The sequence below is a fragment of the Telmatherina bonti genome (assembly GCF_933228915.1).
Source record: "Telmatherina bonti genome assembly, chromosome: 20".
NCBI lineage: Eukaryota > Metazoa > Chordata > Actinopteri > Atheriniformes > Telmatherinidae > Telmatherina > Telmatherina bonti.
The window spans coordinates 16,626,392-16,647,198 of record NC_136618.1 but is presented as its reverse complement, the minus strand read 5'-3'; the positions used below and the strand labels follow the sequence as shown (position 1 = coordinate 16,647,198).

The 20,807-nt window shown below is 41.1% G+C and overlaps 1 protein-coding gene across 2 annotated transcripts in view; it reads left to right on the top strand.

The window, feature by feature from the left end:
* prex2 (phosphatidylinositol-3,4,5-trisphosphate-dependent Rac exchange factor 2) overlaps positions 1-20,807 on the top strand; it is a 101,677-nt gene that overhangs the window by 9,763 nt on the left and 71,107 nt on the right. For both annotated transcript variants that reach the window (XM_079259835.1, XM_079259836.1), the window contains exons 2-7: positions 7,974-8,045; positions 8,999-9,121; positions 12,042-12,146; positions 16,936-17,037; positions 17,816-17,977; positions 20,649-20,782. In XM_079259835.1, the coding sequence (XP_079115961.1) occupies positions 7,974-8,045; positions 8,999-9,121; positions 12,042-12,146; positions 16,936-17,037; positions 17,816-17,977; positions 20,649-20,782 (698 nt within the window). The remainder of the gene's footprint in view (positions 1-7,973; positions 8,046-8,998; positions 9,122-12,041; positions 12,147-16,935; positions 17,038-17,815; positions 17,978-20,648; positions 20,783-20,807) is intronic.

Below are 20,807 nucleotides of genomic sequence, written 5' to 3'. Positions count from 1 at the left end.
ACTTCAGCAAATGTTGTAGAAAAAAAAATACAAATTTTTTATAAAATATTTACAGTGTGGGACCACGGCATAAACAGATTAAACAACTAGGAACCGCGCGTTAGATGGTTATAATGCCCGACGTGGAGTTGAGAACACCACGACATGCAGCATCGTTTAATCCTTACTTGTATTTATCTGTTCAGTTTACATCGGTATTTGCACTTTGTCAAAACAAAGCTTCATGTTATTTGTTTGTTTTCTAAAATCCCAAAGGCATTTTTGTAAAAGTCACAGTTTAATGTTAAAAAAAAATTCATGTTGTTCAAAATAAAAGGATAATCGTGTTAAATAATCGAGATCTCAATTTCAGTCAAAATAATTGTGAATATAATTTTTGCCATAATCGAGCAGCCCTAGGCCTGGCAGGAAGTGTTGTTTGTCCGGGTGGCTGTAATGGGAGATACTGGCTGGAGAGTTGTTTAGTTCTCCACTGACAGTGCCGGTTCTGAATCTACTGATTTAATTTTTCCTTGCCAGGACCTGCTGAAATGGATGGCAGGGGGCCCCTGTGCAGATGGTCTGAAAGCCTTAAATCAGATGAACAATTGGGGTGTGTGACAGTCATGGTTGGAAGTGCGCCATGGATTAAGAGACTGACAGTTCTGCTCAGTCATCTTGGAGATCAATATAGTGTGCTGGTGTGTGGCCCTGCTGGGAATTGCCAGCAAATCAGTGGGTGATGGGATGCTTGGCTGCACATTGAGATTGGGGGACATGGTCTCTAAAGACTGCCTCTCATCTACCGGAGACTCGTCTTCACACATCATATCCAGCTTCCACTTTAAAAAGCTTTTTTATCGTAATATTTGAAAGATTCTTGGAACTTGTAGAACCACGGTGGATGAAATTGACCAGACCCACTTCCTGCAAGCATCATTTAATGCACATGTGCTCGTTTCACTCAAGTGTCAACAGTACGAGCGCCTCACCAGGACTCAGTCGCAGACATTGGACACAGACATATTCATTAGATAAACTTCTTCGTTCCAGCTGCTTTTGAGTATATTGGGGGAAGTATCAGAGAGGAGACAGCTGTAACATCAAAGAAGAGACTCTTTCGAAACTTCACGGTTAATAATGAATTCTTAGTGACTCTTCAAAGAGCGAGCCAGCTTATTCCTAACATTTATCACATAACAGTCATTTCTAAACCTTTCATATTGTACTGTATGTTGAATGAGAATTTCAAATTCTTTTTTTATTTCCTCTCACAGACACGCTAACAAAGTAGTCTATAAAAAGATCACTTGTGTTCGTCACTGTTAATTAAAACCAGACATTTTTTTTTATAGAGCCTAGTAGATGAGCCCAGTAGCATCTGTCAGAAGGTGGACATGCTAGCATTCCTTTCTTGACTTCTAATATGTTTCCTGTATATATTTTAAATGGAGACCAGCAGGTCAGTTTAGGGAAACTAGTTAAGTATTAATGAGATGGGAAACCCAGAAGGACTCTGGAAGGCGTCATTGGGACCTGTTGGAACCAGCAGGGTCCTGGCTTTTAGGAGAGCATCAATACAAAGAGCCTTTTCTTTGTTTCAGATGCCTCCCTGCATGCTGTCTGTCTCTGTTCATTTTTTAGGGGAAGCTGAGTTTTGTTACCCTGCCAAGAATTTAGTCTGTGTGCACAGGTGTGTAAATGAGAAGCCCCTGGGCAGGAGATTGAACCCTGCAATGCTAAACTCTGGCTTAAAAGCAGGCTCCAATGTGCAGGTAATAAACACGCCACATCTTCCTTGCACAGTTGTTTATGTAAGACCCCCTTTTCCCACCACTTCTTTTCTATATCTTTTCTCCCGTCTGCTCCCTTTCCATCTCTTGCTACCTTACTTTCTAAAAAGCACATTTAGAGGCTCAGGTGCTTTTTTTTTTGTTACTTTAATTTTTATTGAAGTTTTTGTCATATATAAGACAAACACAGAACAACAGTGAAAAGAACGAGGTGTGGAGTCAGAGGAGGTCATATCCAATATTCAGAAAAAAAAACAACTAAATGACTGATATATGTACAGTACATGAAGATAAATTCACAAAAGTATTTTAAAGTTAGGCCACTCATGTATAAAATATGAAAGACAGGATACCATGATATGCAAATGTATCACAAAGTCCACAGGAGGCAATTTACCATATATACATAACCTGCTCCAGACAAGTTTGATAATTTAGTATCCAAATTTACAAAAGAAATCCACTTTTTATTGTATTCAGATTCTTTTAACCTAATAATGAAGGTTAGTTTCTCCATCTGAGATATGTTGCTTATAATGCTAGTCCACTGGTGCTTTGAGATCTTGTTGCCTAAGGGTGCTGAACTACGTTTTCACCTGTTTTACCTGCTGTTATTTATTTATTTTTTTAAATCTCGCAGTCCCTACTGGAAGGATAGATGATGAAAAAATACTCATACAAAAAAAACAAAACATGTTGTTCTCAAAACGCTCTTTGTTAATGAGCTGAACTTCACAGTCTGGTGATTCACTCCACTGGGCTTTGTTGTGTAGAGGCTGTTTGTGTGTCTGTCTCCAGCTTTGAATGGCCTTTGTTTTAACTTTACAAAAAATATTGAGCGCAAAAAGATTTCTTTACAGGTTGCAACAGATTTAAAATATTATGTTTTGCATGGAAATGGAAGCACATTGCAAACATGGATTATGTGTATTTGTTTGCCAACCTACTGACAACAATACAAATCAGTGAATTGTCAGTAGACAAAAAGTGGCATTTGCTCTAATGGGCTCCGGGAAAGGCCTGTTTGTTCTGCTAATGTGACAGTTTATACTGATGGACAGTGCCAATGAACTGTGGACCTTTTTTTTTTATTTGATCCCACAAACCAGAAAAAGAAGTTTAACCATGCAGAAGTTTTAAAAGAGCACTGACAGATGTGTTTCAGCAAAGCTGCGTCACCACGTTAAGCAATGGCCTGGTGTTTGGCTGTTTATCCACAAGGATCTATAAGGATTCTGTTGCATGTAATACATCACACACACCCATGTTCTTGTCCACTTGTGTACCGGTTCTGACTTGAATGTCATTCGCAGATGTTTGAGGTTTTCTTTCTGCAGAGTGGAATGTTTCTCTAATCACATCCCAACGTGCAGCGATAGATGCTCATCATCAACATGTCCTTCTGCTTCTTTTCCTCTCACCTTACAATCCCCGTGGCCTTTCCCTGATTCAGGTGCATGCGATGCAGCTAGGACTTTTCAAACAAGCTGGGCGCAGACTGTATTTTGAAACGTGACAATGTCCCCCATTGTCCTCCTGTGACGTCGTTGCTAGTTTACTTTTTTTGAGGAAGCAACTGTTCTCTTGTTTTTGCCAAACTGCTCTTGTGGTGATTCATCTGTTTCATTGACAAAGAGGTAAACATATGCAAGGGGGGAGGGCCCAGTCTTCCGCTGATTGTATCTTTTCAGTCTTGGGGAGTGATGCTGGGAGAGGACCATTACATAATGTCCATTCACAAAATATCCTGAACCATGTTGGCCCTCTGGTCAGTTGGTTTGCCCTTCTCCGTTCGGATATGGCCCAAAACTCCTGAGGATACAGGGAGTAATTTCAGCAGCCCGTCTTCTGGTCAGGAAGCACATTTGTGAAAACTGGGCGAATTGATTGAGCTGTCAGTCAGACTGAGGCAGGTTCAATCAGGCTGTGTCTGCAATATGAAGCTCTGCTAACCATCAGCAGTGGGAACCTGATAACATGATTGCAAAAATAAGCCATTATGATTATATTTTTTAAAGTCGGAACAATGCTGCTCGAGGCAGCACAGCCATGATTATCACGTTTACGTCTTAATAGCCCACAGCTTGTGGGCTCTTGTTGATTAATGGCATAGAAGGCCACATGCAGTTATTGGACCAATCTATTCATCATACTCATATGCTCTGTGCAATAATGAAAACGTTAATGGGGTTTTAATGTGTGGTCTTTCTTTTCAGCTATCACAATGACAATCCAGGTGATTATACCTGGGCCTCAGGGAACAAAATGACTGTCTTGGAGAGGTTTATGTCATTGTTGTAAGCTGCTGACACAGCATGAGATCAAGGTCAGGGAAAGCGTAATTGTGCTTCTTCCTCTTCCTTATAGAGAAAATGTAATTGACGAAACATGGTGTAAATAGAGTGAATGCGCCTGTATGAGGAAAGATTGTTGGAATTGTCAGTGAAGAGAATGATTTATTATAGTTATGCAAATTTAAAACCTCAACTTCGCTCATCAGATCTCCTTTATAATGTTGCTAAACATCCTAGAAGCATGTTAATGAGAAAGAAAAAGATGTTTAAGTGATAATTTTTTTTTTTGTCCAACATATTCATGGCCCCTTCGTTGGGGCATAGATCTCACGTCTTGCAGAGCTTTAAAGTGCAGCGAGGTCTGTTGGTGGTTCAGTTGTGGCTACTGCCCAGACTTGATGGATTCCTGCCGGAAAGCACATCCAGAGAGAGAAAACCGGATCCCTCTGGACTTCAGCTGTTGCCGTGAATTGTGAGGACAAAGAGCAACCCCGGAGGAGGATGGTGGAAGTGTTTCTGATTTAAATCCAACACTTTCCTGCAAGTTAGGGGGGGAACAAAAGAATCACAGCTGAACCTCCAGCACCTTTCCATGATTCTGCTTCCAAAAAGTCAGACTTTCAGGTTCTGTAATGACCATGCTCTCTGAGAGAACCCTATCTTGCTTTCGAAGCTTAAATCCACAAAACACATGCTCTGCTCTGTGATGACATCCAGAAACAAACCCTGGATTTGTTCCTCTAACACCAAATTACAAGTCTGGCTTTGGATGCTGTATTATATCATGGTGCTTTTGGTAGATTTCTGTAGTGCTGCTGGGTACCACAAACTTCCTGGTGTACTGTTACTGTGTACATAAACTTAGGTCAGTCAGCTTCCCTTTCACTGTCCATTGAGCTGCTCCAGAACCAGCCGCTAAACAAAGCTGTGTCGGCAGTCACTTCTGAAGACATATGAACAACAAATTTAAGCCTTGAACATGCGCTATTCAAACAGTAACAGAAAATACACTTCAGGAAGTTAAAAGTGTGTTTTCTGTGTGGCAGACTTGTAAAAGCTACATGAAAGATGTTTTCAATTTTATACCAGCACCTCTATTTGCAGCATGCTTGTCTTTTGAGTGATAACACAGTTGAGACTCGTTGAACTCCACTGTGCCGCTTTTTTTTTTCTTAAGCTGTTTCCATCAGATACGCATCTGCAGTGTGGCTCTTTACATTTTCCAGCCCAGTCCCCCAAAGCTGTAGATGTACAGTATAACTATTTCTTTGCAGATGTAGAAATGGTTTCTCTGTCTTTAAAACTGAAGTGATGAACATCCTGACCATCCAGTGTTTTAAACCAACATTACGAGGATGTTTCTGGGGGAAATTAACCCAGCTTTTGCTCAGGTTAACTCAATACTGTAAGCCCTATCAGGCCTTTTTGTGAGGTTCTGACGAATTCTGTTCAGTGTTTGTACATATTAGACTTGCTAATCAGATGCTAATGCTTGTGAGCGGCAGAGTTATGAGGCAAGGCAGCCACAGAATGGTAATCAGCGTGCAGTTGCCCCACAACAAAGAGACTGATTATCTCGGCGCGCTTTTTCCAACCACAAACCCAGATCCATGCATTCGCATGCGCAGCCCCTTTTGAAGTGCTGCTTGACGTAAATACAATGTGATTAAGATGATTTCATTCATTTTTTCATGTCAACTTGCTTTCTTACAAAAGTTAGGAAAAGATTAGCTTTGCAATTAGCAGGAATAGGAGATTTCTGCCCCTGAATTAGTACAGCTTCCGCACCATCTGTTCACAATCCATCAAGTGAAACTTTGGTAGGTTAAATTGAGCTCTTAGATGTTGGTGTCAGGGAATAGGTTTTTTTTTTTTTTACTTGCCTACTTATGAAAGCAACCTGTTTACAAGCTTTTTGGATGCATTGTGTTAGTTTGCTTGGGTCAGGCTGCCTGGTGGGGGACTCCAGCAGGCGACAGATGGCATTATGGTGCTCCATGTGGCTGCAAAGGGGCGTCCATGGTTAAAAGTTAACTACAAAGACTTGAACTTCCTTTTGTGGTCAAATTGACTGTAGGCAGTTAGTTTGATCACGTCTGTCATGTGCTTACAGAACTGCTGTTGTTGCTTTGCATCACCATGAAATGAGCATTTGTGCTGGTGAAGCATCCGCTTTGGAATCTGTTGTGTTGTGCCGCTGCCTGCTGTGTCTGTTGCGCCGTCTGCCATGTTGGATCAGCTTTGTGTGACAAAATGTGTGATCTGCGGCAGACCTTTGATTTGCTTAGATTAGAGTTTTGCATAAATATTGTCGGGATCTTCACCTGCCAGGTTTTATTTAATTTTTGGTGTCTACCTTCCTCATTATTAATGTTAGTGATGTTTTTTTTTGCAGAAAGTGTGGTTAATTTCACTTTTTACTCTTGCCGAGGAGGTGAAAGAGCTTATGATTTTGACTACATGTCTGTCTCTTAGCGACTTCATGCAGAAACTACTGGATAGAATATCATGAAATTTTTCTGAGAATGGGTTTCAGTCAAACTTGGATTTCATTTCATTTTGGGAGCGATCATCATCTAGATCCAGGAACTTCTTCGGGGATTCTTTATCACTGTGAGATGGGTCAATTTTTACTATATGTGCGCATAACTCCTTAATAAATGGTCAGGGTGCTTAGCCAGAAATTACAGGACAAATCCCCAACAGGTTTTACAAAATATCAAAGACAGACCAGGATTCTGACAAAATTCTGGATATTATGATCCAAAACACCAGAAAATAAAAGGATGTTTGGAATTTTTATCACTTTGAGAGGAAAAATTAAGATATAAACATGCAGCAAACACCACAATATAGCCAAGACACTATATCTAATATAATCTAATATTACGCATATCTGTATATATAAAATATATGGAGGAAATCACAAAATGAGCTCCAATGCTCATAGTTCTTTTCTCATAGTTCTTGCCTATATGGTGCCATTAAAAGGATAAATTGAATTAGTTGTTTGACACAGAAAAGTCAAGGAAATGTCAAGCAAATGCATGTTTGCCATCTTTTCCCATTTCTTTTTGCTACTGTTTAACATGCTCTCATTCAAGCTTGTTAGCAGTATAAATATTGCAGACGGTGTCTTTGTTTAACATCTGGTTCGATCAAGGAAAAAGTTTTGAGTTATTGGATTTTCTGTCTCATGTTCGTCGGAACTGATTTCCATTGCAGTAAAGTGCTTTTACAGAAATGTGTTCAAATTAAAAAGTGATGCAGCTGAGTAAAGGTGAGGATGGTTTTTCTGTCTGCCAGATTACACTCCAGCTCCTTCAAATTTAAACAAAGATTCATGTGTATTACCTGTTGAGTGATGTTTAAAACCTCTCCTGGAGGCAGGGCTTTTGGACATAACTCATTTCTATTTGGTCTAATTTTAAGAACACATTTGAAGCGCACCTTTCTTAATTTGCCATCCTTAGAAAGTGCCCTGAAGCATTAAATGGGTTGTGGAGGGTTCTGTGCAGTGAAGCAGCCTGGGAACCAGCATCCTGAGGGACTAAGGAAACGTTAGAGCGCTTTCCATCAGCCTCAGTTCACACACTGATGGCCTCGCAAGCGCACATCTACAGCCACTTAATGCCACCTTTGAAATACAATGCACTGCAATTATAGTTTTTTCTCCCCTCTACAGTACAAAGATTGTGTTTTGAGAATATCAGGTGTCCATTGTGAGGGTTGCCAATTTGCTGTGGCGGCAAAGTGTTGCAGCTGCACACAAAAGCCTAAAATCTAGCTTTCTGTTCAGACTTTTTGAGGTATGAGCGATCGGATGGCTTAAGGTAATTCAATCCTGGGGCCACTTCAGATGTGTTAACTGCTGCTTTTCCTCCCCCCCCCCCCCGTTCCGCTTCAGGTGTTTCTACATCGTCTCAACCAGTACGCCGCCACCAAAATTGACAAGAACATCACAGAGGAAACGGTTAAGGTGAGGCTGGCAGCGTGTGAAGTATAAGACTATAGATTATTATAGGAATTAGAAAAAAACAGTCAAGTTTCCTTCAGTAACCTGATCCATAAAAAGTTCAGAAATGACACTGGAAGCCAAATAAAGCCTTGTTTCAACCTAAAATAGTTGAGTTCTGAATGGAGAAAGAAGTCGTGGGCGATGCAGGAAGCAGCTGCAAATATAATCTATTTATAAATGATTCCATCTGGAGGATAATAAAGGATGCTCCTTCACAGTGGGAGCATTTCTGCTTACTTTTTGTAGGTAAACATGCATTCAGTGGATATTTACTGCACATCCTATGTTTTGGAATAAGTCCTCTCATGCTATGTTTTGTTTGGGAACATGCTGTGCAGCGAGGGCCTCAGATAGCAGGGGGTTATTATGGGTGCAATGTCGCAGAGGAGCTGAAAGACATCCAGTCCTCCAGAATGGAAACACAGCAATCAAACTTGTCCAGATTTCTTTTGCAGTTTGCTTTGTATCACTCAGGATTATTTTAGCCCCAGAACACCCATAAAAGAGCTCTGGTTTTTATGCTTTGATTTTATTTTGCTGTTTCTTGTTTTCATCCAGAGTTATATGCTTTGTCCTTTTAAGATTGCCACAAAAATGACATAAATGAGGGCAAAAGTCATGCCTACATCCACGACAGCTCTTAAAAATGTGGTTTTCTTCTTTTAGCTTTTCTGTTGAAGTATCTCTAATAGTGTTTGAAATACAAATATCAAAGCATTTTCAGGCGGAGGGCTTGTTACAAAGAAACCTCACTCTTAATTCTGTGGCTTCAGACATTCATTTGTCTCGCACCACAAACCACAAAAAATACAGCACATGCCAAAGTATTGATTTAAGATCTGTTAACTGAGCAGAGAGCAGAATGCAAACGCTGACATATTTGCTCTCAAACGCTTGTTTTCTCTCTCTTTCAGGTTTTATTTTCCAATATTGAGGAGATTCTTGCTGTTCACAAAGACTTCCTGTCCATGGTGGAGGAGCTACTGCAGCCCGACCCTCACGCTCATCATGAAATTGGACGCTGCTTCTTGTACTTTGTGGGTAACTTCTGCACGAACATTTAAATGCATCTTTCTCTGCGGGTTAAATATAATCTTAAAATCTTTAAATATAAAATCTAATCCAAGCTCTTGAATCTCAGTCACACTGATGTATTCTCTTCCTTTGCACACTGTGGTCTGAAGAAGCTGTCGTGTTGGTTCCACCAGTACTCCTGAAAATGATAAGCAACTCCACATGTTGTCTATTCATCTCTCTGGATTACTCATGATGAGACAGTGCACATGTGTGATATGCTTGATGTGGCTCTGATATACCGATCTCAGCCACCATAAATCACATTTCTTTGATGCAGAGCCTTGAGGCCCACTGGCATGTAATAGGTTTCAAAGTGTAATAAATCTAACTATCTCTCGGTTGGACTTGAGGCAACTTCTGTGTCGGTCGTGGCTCGCTGCTGTTAGCACAGGTGAAAGAGAGATGAAGTGGCGGCGAAGATGATGAGATGATTTCATTGGGGAAAATGGGACACACTTCAAAGCCAAACCGAAATCTCATGATTCGTGACCATAATTCAGTCATAAGCAATCATGTGAGTCCGGAGTTAAAGCAAACAAATTAGACTCATTTCCCTTCCAATGCAGCTTTGTTAAACTTTTGTTTTTTTTTTTCTATGGTTCATACTGTAAAAGTTCCAAGTGGAATAACACTGGAATTTTACTACAGAAACAAAAAGAAGTAAAACCATCTGGACTTTTGATTGCTAAAAATGTCAGCCCCTCTGCTTCATATGGACTCCATCCTCTCTGACTGAAAAATCAGCCCCGACAGCAAATAAATAACCAGTTTACGGGGTTATAAACCATCTTTGTAGAAAGCATTAATCAATAAGCGTAGCATGCAGTTCACTTAATTCAAATATGTATTATAAGTGCCCTGCTTGTTATTGTGACAGTTCTGTCTTCTGAGGAGCAGCGTGGCTGAAGATTGAACTATTTTTGCTGCTCTGTACTGACTTTGTAGTGACTGATTTAGAGGCTGTGTGGTCTGGTCTCACTGCTCCCTCTTAAAGACAATTGAACATGGATGTCATATGAATAGCTTTGGTGGAAAGTTGCTGGTCGTTAGGCTGCAGGGCAGATGACAGGATGTCATGGAAACTGCTCCACTCACACACATGCACACACCGCATACATTATGTATTTTTATGGGGAATGAAAAGAAGAATTCATCCACCATTATGAATCCTATAATGTTCATGTCTGGTTTTCAGTTCAAAGAAGTTTATCAGCTTTAACACTGTAATATCTTCAGCAGCAATCGAGCAGCAAGCTTAGAGATATGCAGATATCCAGTTTAACTCGGAAACGAATCCAATAAAAACATGAGTGACTGATGAGGCTTGGAAAGGGTTTGATCAATTTAAACTTTAAGGGCAGAATTTCAAAATTTAATAGAATTGAGCTTTCAGAGTTTATTAGATCCTAACAAACATGTTATCAGTTTTCACAATATTTTATATTTAACTTTTAACATCTTGATGTCAAATTATGTGGCATGACATGTGACATGTTCAATGAGGGAGTTGAACCAGAAGGTGAATCTATTAGGGTACATTCACATCAGCCTTTTTGATTCGGATCCCAGTCTGCTTGCTCGGAAAGTTTGTTTGGAGAAAAGTAAATGTGCCAAACAAATTCTGATTCGGATTAAAGAAGCGGACCCAGTCTGCCTAAAAAGGCAGTTCTCAGTCTGTATCAAGCAGACCAAATACAGGAAGCGGACTACAATAAAAGCCACGTCCTGCATTTGGTGTAGTATTGTATTGTGGGTAAATACATAGCAATCGTGTTTCGGGTCTTCTGCCTCGTCTGTTGTTCATACTTTGCCCGTTGTTGCAGTGTATTTCTGCAGTATACTTGCATAAAACAAAATAAAAAACCCAAAACAGGGATAATTCTTGCAAGTGCTTGCTTGTAGAAGAAATAGAGTTCATTTATTCATTATTAGTCCGATGAAGCTGGAGCCTATCCCAGCAGTCTTCAGGCAAAAAGGGACGGTACACTCTGGACAGCTTGCCAGTCCATCGCTGGGCCACACAGAGTCAAACAACCACTAACACTCACAGGAAATTTAGAGTTACCAATTAACCTAACATGCATGTCTTTGGATGGTGGGAGGAAGCTGGAGCACCTGGAGAGAAACTGCAATACATGGGGAGAACATGCAAACTCCACACAGAAAGGCCACCATCTGAGCTGAGCCTCAGCTGAGGATCAAACCAGCAACCTTCTTGCTGTGAGGCCACAGTGCTAACCACCATGCCACTGTGCAACCCTAGAGTTTTCTTCTTTACACTAAATACTAGTCCAGCACCACCTTTGGTGGGGATGGGGATATATTCTAATGGTTTGACTCGTTTGACCAAAGTGCTGCGTGAACACGATCTCTGTCTGCATGGATACAACCTCCTACAACTGAGCCGAGTCCCCAATCGCACCGAGTCTAGCAGACTATCCTGATGTGAAGGCACCTTTAATTTACTGGTCAATCTATTTTCTTACCCTCTCCTACTGTCATGAGCTGTAACTAGTGACTGAAAGAACAAGATTACGAATACAAGTATCCAAAATGAACGACCTCTGAAGGGAGGCCGAGCTCTCCCTTGGAGATGGAGGGAGAAGCTTGGTCAACTGGGAAAGGTTTAGTGTTGATCAGCAGGTACTTCACATTGATAGGAACCAGATGACGTGGTTTTGGGCATCAGGTTAGGATGCCTCCTGGACACCTCCCTGATGAGGTGTTCCAGGCACATCCCGCCAAGATGGCAGCTCAAAGTATTTCTTGATGATCTCCTTGTCTTTTCCTCTTTTTTCTGACTTGGTTTTTGTCTTAGTTTTAATGTCTGCAATGTGTTTCTTTTATTACCTCTCACCTTGACTTCTCTGTCTTGTGCAGAGGGGGCGTTTTCAAATTTATGACGAATACTGCGGGAATCATGAGAAGGCCCAGAGGCTGCTGCTGGAGCTCAATAAGATCAGGAGCGTCAGGACGTGTTTACTGGTGAGAAAAGACTGCAAACCTTGACCTAAATATATATGTAATGAGGATAACTTATTTACGTTGAAGTGGGTAAATGCAAGGGTTTCGATTTTAAGAGTCAGAAACTTTTTCTTTTTTTTACCACCAAAGACAACACTTCCTGCTCAGCAACAAATCAGAGGCTGTGTCTCAATTTGTTAGTGCACTGGAATGCAGTGCGTAGTGCACACTACGCACTTTTCTCTGTAGTGCGCACTACGGTGGGTAAGTGCTGTCCCAAATGGAACACTGGACATAGAGCACTAACCGGTAGTGACAAACTCGCATTTGACCACAATTATTCTGCCGCCAAAAGTAAAACAAAGCGCTAAATTACGAGAATGAATTAGCTTCTCTCATGAAACTTCATCGCATTAAAGGTGACGAAGGATCCTCTTCTGATTGGCTGAACATGAGTTGGTACGTATATTTATTTACTTGTAACGTGTATGATCCGCCTGCATACGTGCCCAGAGTGCGTACCTGTTGCCAGCCTCGCTTCATTATTGGCTCAGCGTTTCAGGGACAATTCGTCCCACTAAATTGTTTTTAGGAATTTGTAAAAAATAAATTAACAAATCCAGCAAACATAACTTTATGTATCATATCATATATTATGGCCTACACTAGAGTGATCTATCTCAGTTGTTAACTGTACAAAGCAACATCAGACTGTCATGTGTCTCTGCATGTCTCCCACATGCTTATTAGTATAATAAAGTGCAAATCAAAAACACTAATAAAACAGCTTTTAAATATGCAAAGATATTTTCAGTGTAAAAAATGTCCTTTACATTAAACACATCTGTTTTAACTGGTGTTTACTCTGATGTTGTGCACGTTTGGCAACAGGAAACGGATTATAAATGATAATGTAGGGAATATAATGCTGTAAAGAAGATGCTCAGACACAGGGACGCAGCAAAGTTGTTATAGAAACATTTTATTGAATCCCCCCCTGCTTGTAGCAGTCCATCTTCCTCATGACGCTCCTCAGGCAGTCTGTCTGAAACCATCTGCAAGCTTGCTTCAACTGCTGCCTGTCAGAAGCCAGGTGTGTGTGGAGAGGTCTTTCAGGATCCTAGAGACCAGGTGGAGGTCCGTCTTTCAGGATCCTAGAGACCAGGTGGAGGTCCGTCTTTCAGGATCCTAGAGACCAGGTGGAGGTCCGTCTTTCAGGATCCTAAAGACCAGGTGGAGGTCTGTCTTCCTAAAGGCTCTGGAAGGAGGTGAAGTACGTCCACCGTCCTCCACAACATCTGCATGAGCAACGGTGACCTTCTGGAGCCAGATGATGATGAAGATGTCAGGAGGGCAGCTGGGGAACAACCAGCAGGAGAACCAGCAGCATCTCCAGGAACCGTCTGTGAAGCTGATGAGAGGCAGAAGATGGCAATGATGTGTTATTCCCCAGATCATGACTGCATTTATATCTAAACAATAAATAATTTGGCGAAAGGGAAACAAATTGTCTGTCTCTATATAATGAAGATCTACAATGAACTTCTCTTTACATTTTTCAAATATAATTAAATATTTGTAATGATTAATTTATTACCATAAAGAAAACAAACTAAACATTCAGTAAATATTAGATGACACCAACTACAACGTAAACTAAACTAACACACAAACAGACACACACACACACACACACACACACACACACACACACACACACAATTGATCGATTTTCAATCGGGGACAGACGAGGTGGAGCCATGTAGAAGAAAGTTACACACCTCACACTTTGCATTCTAATAATCAAACCAACTAAATTCACTATGTTTATTTTATATCTATATTTTCTCGTTCAGTCTCAGCAGTTCAGATCTGGCGATACGATGCAGATTTATGGCATCAGTAGTAACCATAGTAACGGACCGCTCTCTAAAAACTGGCGCTATATCGGTATTAATAGTTTACGTTATAAACACCACAATGCTTCATCTGGATGTTCAACGAGGATCAATGAACATACAGAACATTCATCATTTATAACACATATAACCTGTATACGTCCACTACAGCAGATAAAAACCGCTAACAGTGTGCTAACCTACGGTGCTAACTACCGAGTCTGACAAATGATCAGATCCATAACTGTCGTCAGGGATATATTAGCAGGTTGCAGTATACATCACAATCATAACGGAATAATTTAATACTTACATTTATACAAATGAATCCCCGCCTGGACCGGCGTTAAACTCCGCCATTATTTACCTGGTAAACTGATGAAAAGTCCATCCTCTTCCGCTACGTCAGCAAAATGGCGTCGATTTAGTGCGCGAAGTGTCCATCGTTCCACACTGCATTTATGGGCGGGTTTAGGGCAGCATCCGGGTACTTTCAGTGCACTGAGTTTTTTGCACAAAAGTCAGTGTAAACGCACTACACACTGAAACATAGTGCGCGAAGTAGTGTTAGTGCGCTGATTGAGACACAGCCATACACTTAAGATTAAAATTCTGAAAGTATTGGTCATTTCTAAGCCCTATTGTTCAAGTGGCTTCACAAGGCTTCACAAATCTGGACTTGAAGCTCATCACAGAGTCAGACAGACAAACACACAGTCACCCACACAAGGCAGCTGGACAGTGTCAAACCCTGTACTCCATGTTCCAGCATGTCTGACAGCTGATGTGACTCCATGCGTAGGCGGACTCCCTCTTCCTGCCCCGTCGCCCTTAGAAACTTTCACTTCCACAGGGGAGCATCATGTTGCTAAAACAAAAGATGACTGCATTCCCACTGTTGGCTCACACCCAACGGGGAGAAAATTCTTACCCTTCTCTCCTTCAATGTTTTAAAATACTTAAACTGCAAGGCATCTTTTCATTCATACTTTTTCCTTTTTCCTTGCTGGTTTAAACAGTCTGCACATATCCCATCACTCTCCCTTAGGGGGGTCTGCACCAGTTTTGGATGTGTTAATTAGCTACCTATGTTGGGAAGCATGTGACACGTATTTTGTGCACCATCAAAGAACAGTTCAGCAAAATCTCTGTGTGTGATTTCCTCTTGGTGTTGGTATTTAATCTAGGCAACCAGAGGAGGCAAAGGTATTAATTGACTTTGATTTATAGCCTTGACCCTTTGGTGACCAAGTCTTCCATAGGGCCATTTAGGTCTCTTGTTACTCTCCAAGCTGCACCCAGCCATGTGTTTCTATTGCTCAGGTCACCTAGGACAGGGAGATCCACTAACCTCTAATAAACCTTTGGCCTTCTGACTGCTATAAAGTCTGGTTTAGTGTTTACAGTGTAACTCAGGAGTGCCACATTCAAATTACAGGTGAGAGGGAAATTGGGAATGATTATTACTGGTTGACCTAATAACTTTTAATTTACCACATGTAGAGAAGGGTCACTTTGATTAAGTAAAGGGCAAAGTCATTGCTAAGTTCCTTTTATGGATAACTGGGCTGCCTCTATCTTCTTTTTTGGAGTGGGGGGCGGGTACTTGACACTGTGCAATTTGCTGCGTCTCGAACTAAGAGGTTATAAATATTTCTCCCGTCTTCTGGTTTTAACCATTTTCTTTAATGCTGCTCTCTGCAGAAGATGGGCAAGGTCACAGCAGAGTCAGTTTTTCTCAATGTGCAACCAGGCAGGACTGCAGAGATGGACTCTCTGCAGTCTGGTAGTGGGATATTGTGAAGGATAGCATGTAGAAAAGACCCAGTGGTCCTGTGCCTCCTATCTCAAGAAGGGAAAGCACAGGCAGAGACTGGATTTTAATGAGTTTAGAGTGGGCAGCTATACTTCTCTGAGCCTTAGAGAATTTATTCCAATACAAGTCACAAGATTAGATTTATTGATCCCCATACAACTCCACTGCATTACAAAATTACAAATGAATGAATTGCCACAGACACGCCACCCATCTAACCCATACAAATAAGATGCCTCAATATGTTACATAATTTTGCAGCCATGTTTCAGCTTTTACCAAACTATGAAGTAATTAGCAATTAGAAATTAAACAATTTATTAAAATATCTTATAAATCATGACCAGATACATCAGATATATCCTGCTGAGTTGTTAAGAAAAATGATAACAATTTGGGTTTGACTGGTGGAAGGACCAAAATATCATAACATAAACTGTTAAACTTGCCACCCTGTACGTGGTGATAAAAGCTAAAGCTACTTTTTCATACATGCAGCTACAAATGTAGAAACTTCTTTATTTCCATTTGACCATTAGAAGAAACTATCAGTTGTTCAGCTTTTCAACTTACTGAACTACTTTGGGCTAATTGGCAAACATTAGCTGTGCAGTGTGTTTGTTATTTATATCAAAGTAGTTAGCACTGATAACATTAGCTAATTGTGCTTTGAGGTAATTAGCTGCTGTTATTGCTGCTGACATTCGCCAGCATGTAAGCATTGCTGACTTTTGCTAATTGTTCTTTTTGCTGATAAGTTAATGTTAGCACTGCTAACATTTTAAGCTAACATTGGTAAACGACTAAGTATGATGATATTTTAGGAGGCTTTTGACAACAAACTCCTCAGAAACTGTTTGCTAGAAGGTTTTTCTTTTACATTGTAACAGTATTTTAAACCAGTTTTTATCTTTTGTAAATTGACAGTACAAAGACAAAACACAGATGTTGGACTTTAGGGGTTGGCAGTGGGCATTACAACCTTCCAGACCCTGCTAATGTTTAACCTCCTCTCCTCTCCTCTTCCTCTCCTTTCCTCCTCTTCCACTCTTTCCTCTCCCTCTCCTCTCCTCCTCTCCCTAACCCTTTCCTCTAGAACTGCATGTTGCTGGGAGGCAGGAAAAACACAGAGGTCCCACTCGAAGGTTACTTGGTAGCTCCTATTCAGAGGATTTGCAAGTACCCATTGCTGCTCAGAGTAAGTATGCTCTTGTGCCTGCTAACCATGTGTTCCTCAGCTACCACACCCATGTGCCGCTGCTGTAGGGCACCTTCTTTTCCCCAGTTATTAGTTTGGGCAGGCCTGTCTTCCTCACATCAGTCTCTCCCTCACTAAATTAAAAACTGGCCTCGTATTCTGACACATCTCTGCTTTAGTTTTGCGGCACAGCAGAGCTACATGAATAACACAAGGCCTATCATCACCTCCCCTGACCAGCTGTATGTTCAGACATTTGACTCATTCATACCTGCACCCCCCAGTTGTTAGTTTAGACATTTCCTTTTTCCTATGTAAAACATCAGTGAAATGCAATACATTTTCAAAGGCTTGTCTGAATTAGTTATCTGAGCTGTCCCATCCCATTTATCTCGTTATGATCTATTAATTCGCCCAGGCGTTCTCTAAACGGCCACCAGCATGTGCACAGAGATGTTATAATAATAAGCGGGTAATCTGATGCTCTGCAAGTTGAAGGCTTCCAGCTGCCAGGGCCTCCTCCTCTCTGTAAAGTGACACAGATAGCCATCGGTGGCTGCAGATCTATTCAGAGGAGTGTAAATCAGTCTTGTGGTAGCTGACATGCTGAAAGGGTGTGTTTAGAGTATGAAATTCCCACCACTTTTGCTAGACCGTGGCATGCAGTGGCACTAAACTTAAGCTCCAAATTTGCCAGATGATTGATATCTTGGAAAAAAAATACTGTTCAGTTATATGTGTGTGAATAAGCAAATCTGGACTACTGTGTATGTGTTAGGAGCTGCTGAAGAGGACACCCAAAAAGCACAATGACTACGCCCTGGTACAAGAGTCTCTGCAGGTGATGAAGGCTGTGTGCTCCAGCATCAATGAAGCCAAAAGACAGATGGAAAAGTTGGAGATTTTAGAGGAGTGGCAGTCCCACATCGAGGGCTGGGAGGTGGGCCATACAGTGCTTTGATTATAATCTTCTTTCCTCCAATACTGAAGATTGTTTTTTTATCAGATTTGATATGTTTTGTTATTTTTGTCTCCTTTTAACTCGCCTAACTTTTCTCTTCCAAAGCTCAAAGTTATGACTAATTTAAAGCCACTTTGCCCTACTAGAGTTATTCAACAAGAATTCCAAGTGCTGTGACTTTTGTAGCCTTTTAAGCTTTTTTGTTCCCTCTGAGAACAATGACTCGTATTCACAATGGCCAAATTCTTTCTGCATGGATGATCATATAGTCAGAGCTGTCATGCTTTGAGGTGACCAGTCCAATAGTCTGATAGTAGATTGCACTGTTTAAGGTAATCTTTTGATTAGTTTTCTTCTTAAACAATTAGATGCCTCATGAAGGAAGGGCCAGCAGGCTTTGTGTTGGTGGGAAAGGGGGAGCAGTAGTAATAATTGTAAGACAAGAGGTCAGGATGCTTATTCTGTTGACCTGGCTTTGTATAAAGGAACCCTTAAGTCTTCCTTAACACATTCAGATAGAGACATGGCGTTGATCCAGCTTCTGTGTAATTACTAGCCAAAAATAAGGCTTTCAAACCAGATATTAGAATGAAAAAAATCTAGCAGCATGATTAAACTTTCTTCCATTTGACCATGATGTTCTGGTTTTTTAGATTTGTTCTTTTGAAGTCGCTGACAGCATCAGTGTTGCATTGGTATTACCGAGGCACTTCTACACTTCAGAGTGAAATGCACTGCAGAAACATAAATAGTTTTTTATGACAACTAAAACCCAGTCTCAGACCTGTTAGCATATACAGACAGAGTTTAAAATAAAGAGTCAGAAAATAATACATACTACATAAACAGCCAAAAATCTAAGAATAGTGCAATCAGAAGGAGGCACAGCGTTGGGTGGGGTGACTTCTTGTACTCGACATAATCCTGGCTCTAGCTACTATGCGGTTTCCCTCACTTTTTATTAATCATAAACATTAGCTCATTCTGGACCTGGATGTTCTGGCTGCTGCACGCCAGGCTCTGCAGCTCCAAATGAGATGGAACTAAGAAGGAGAAAGGAGAAAAGCAAAGTGAAAGAAGTGGAAAGCGAAAGCTGCATTTTGTTTTTCTGTGTGGGTGTTTGAGGAATGATGGAGGGATGAGGAGTGGTTGTGAGATTTTCCGTTCCTGCTCCTCTGTCCGGGATAATTGCTTGTTAGCGCTGACCTGTTCCACCGCCCGCCACCCTTGGGGCCTCCTGGCAGGTTCGCAAACATCGCGTGGGAAAGACAGGGCGATGGCTCGTAGTGGTCACCATGGTGATGACTGCCAATTTTTTGTCAGGCTGGTGATTGCCAGTAGGTTCGTGTTGCAACTGTCTGTGCTTTCTCACAGTGTGCCAGGGTAATGTTGTAATTTCCTTTCTAAGACTAGTAGTTTCCAGTTGGTCTTCAATTCACATCCTCTTATCTTGTTGTGTTGTGGTGTTTGCTTGACATAGCTTCTTTAGATGCAAAAAAAGGTCTCTTTTTACTTGATTAATAGCATACTGTGCTCTCATTCATAATTCTTCATCCAGTCTTGCAACTGGTAAGTCTGGAAATGCTCAGAAAAAAAAAAAAAAAAAGTCTGGAAATGCTCAGACTAAAGCAATAGATTGTTGAAAAAAGGATGAAACTGATCATTTGGGGTTTAAAGTGCCGCTTAGTACAGCTCTGGCTGAATTGATATGAAGAGTGACTGAAAAATGCTGCAAATAATAAATTTAGAAAGACTGCACGGAGTAACAGCTGCATGAAACACTAAAAGGAAGGTTGGTTCTACCATTGAGGAAATGCAGCTTCATGGTTAGGAAGGGTATGATACTGCTCAGCAAACGTTCTGCCTGGTGTGCACATCTGGTTTAACATCTGGTCAAGGGTCTTGAAAAAAGTGGGAACCTGCAAAGAAGTGTGGAGGAAGGAATAAAAAGCCCAGAGGATCAGAGCAGGGGAAGAAAAGTGAGAACTGATCATATGAAGGGAAGGGAGGAGAAAGGGGCGAAGAGAGCGTGAAGGAAAAAACATGATAAGTTTTGGCCCGCTGATGTCTCCAGCAGGAGGAAATGCTTAGCACATTTTCCGCCTCTGTGCGCATGGGTGTTATTTTTAGCTCTTACAGGCTGATCAAACGGGGTACATAAATTCCCAGAGCAGGCAAGTTAAGGGAAGAGACAGCACGCTTTATCACTTTGCAACAGGAACCCCAAACCAATATGGTGACCAGGCGCAACAATGCAACACATAGTCTGACTGGACGGGATGTTATTCTATAGAAGCTATTAACCGCCCCATGTTTTAAAGTCCCACAGCAATCTGCTGTGAGGAAGCAGGGAGTGTTTTCACAGACCCCTGAGAGAGGGAGCAGGAAAGGGCTGGGCTTTGTCATTCCTCCTCCTCCTCAGCCGTTTACTGCGGCTGTATACACTCAGCGGTATAGAAGTATTTTGCTGAAACTTTCTATAACAGAGATATTTTATTTAAATAGAAATATAATATAAAAATGTGAAAGTAACATTGGGATTGTTTCACAGATTTAACATGAACTTCCTGCTCACACGTTTCATCTCTGTCCTCTTACCTTCTTCTATTTTCTTTTCCTTATATGTTTGTCACATCATCTCCGTCTCCAGGGCTCCAACATCACAGATACGTGCACTGAGATGCTAATGCAGGGTGTCTTGCTCAAGATTTCAGCTGGGAACATACAAGAGAGGATTTTCTTCTTGTTTGACAAGCTTCTGGTCTATTGCAAGAAGAAAAACAGGTCTTTCTATTGTCTATTATTTCTA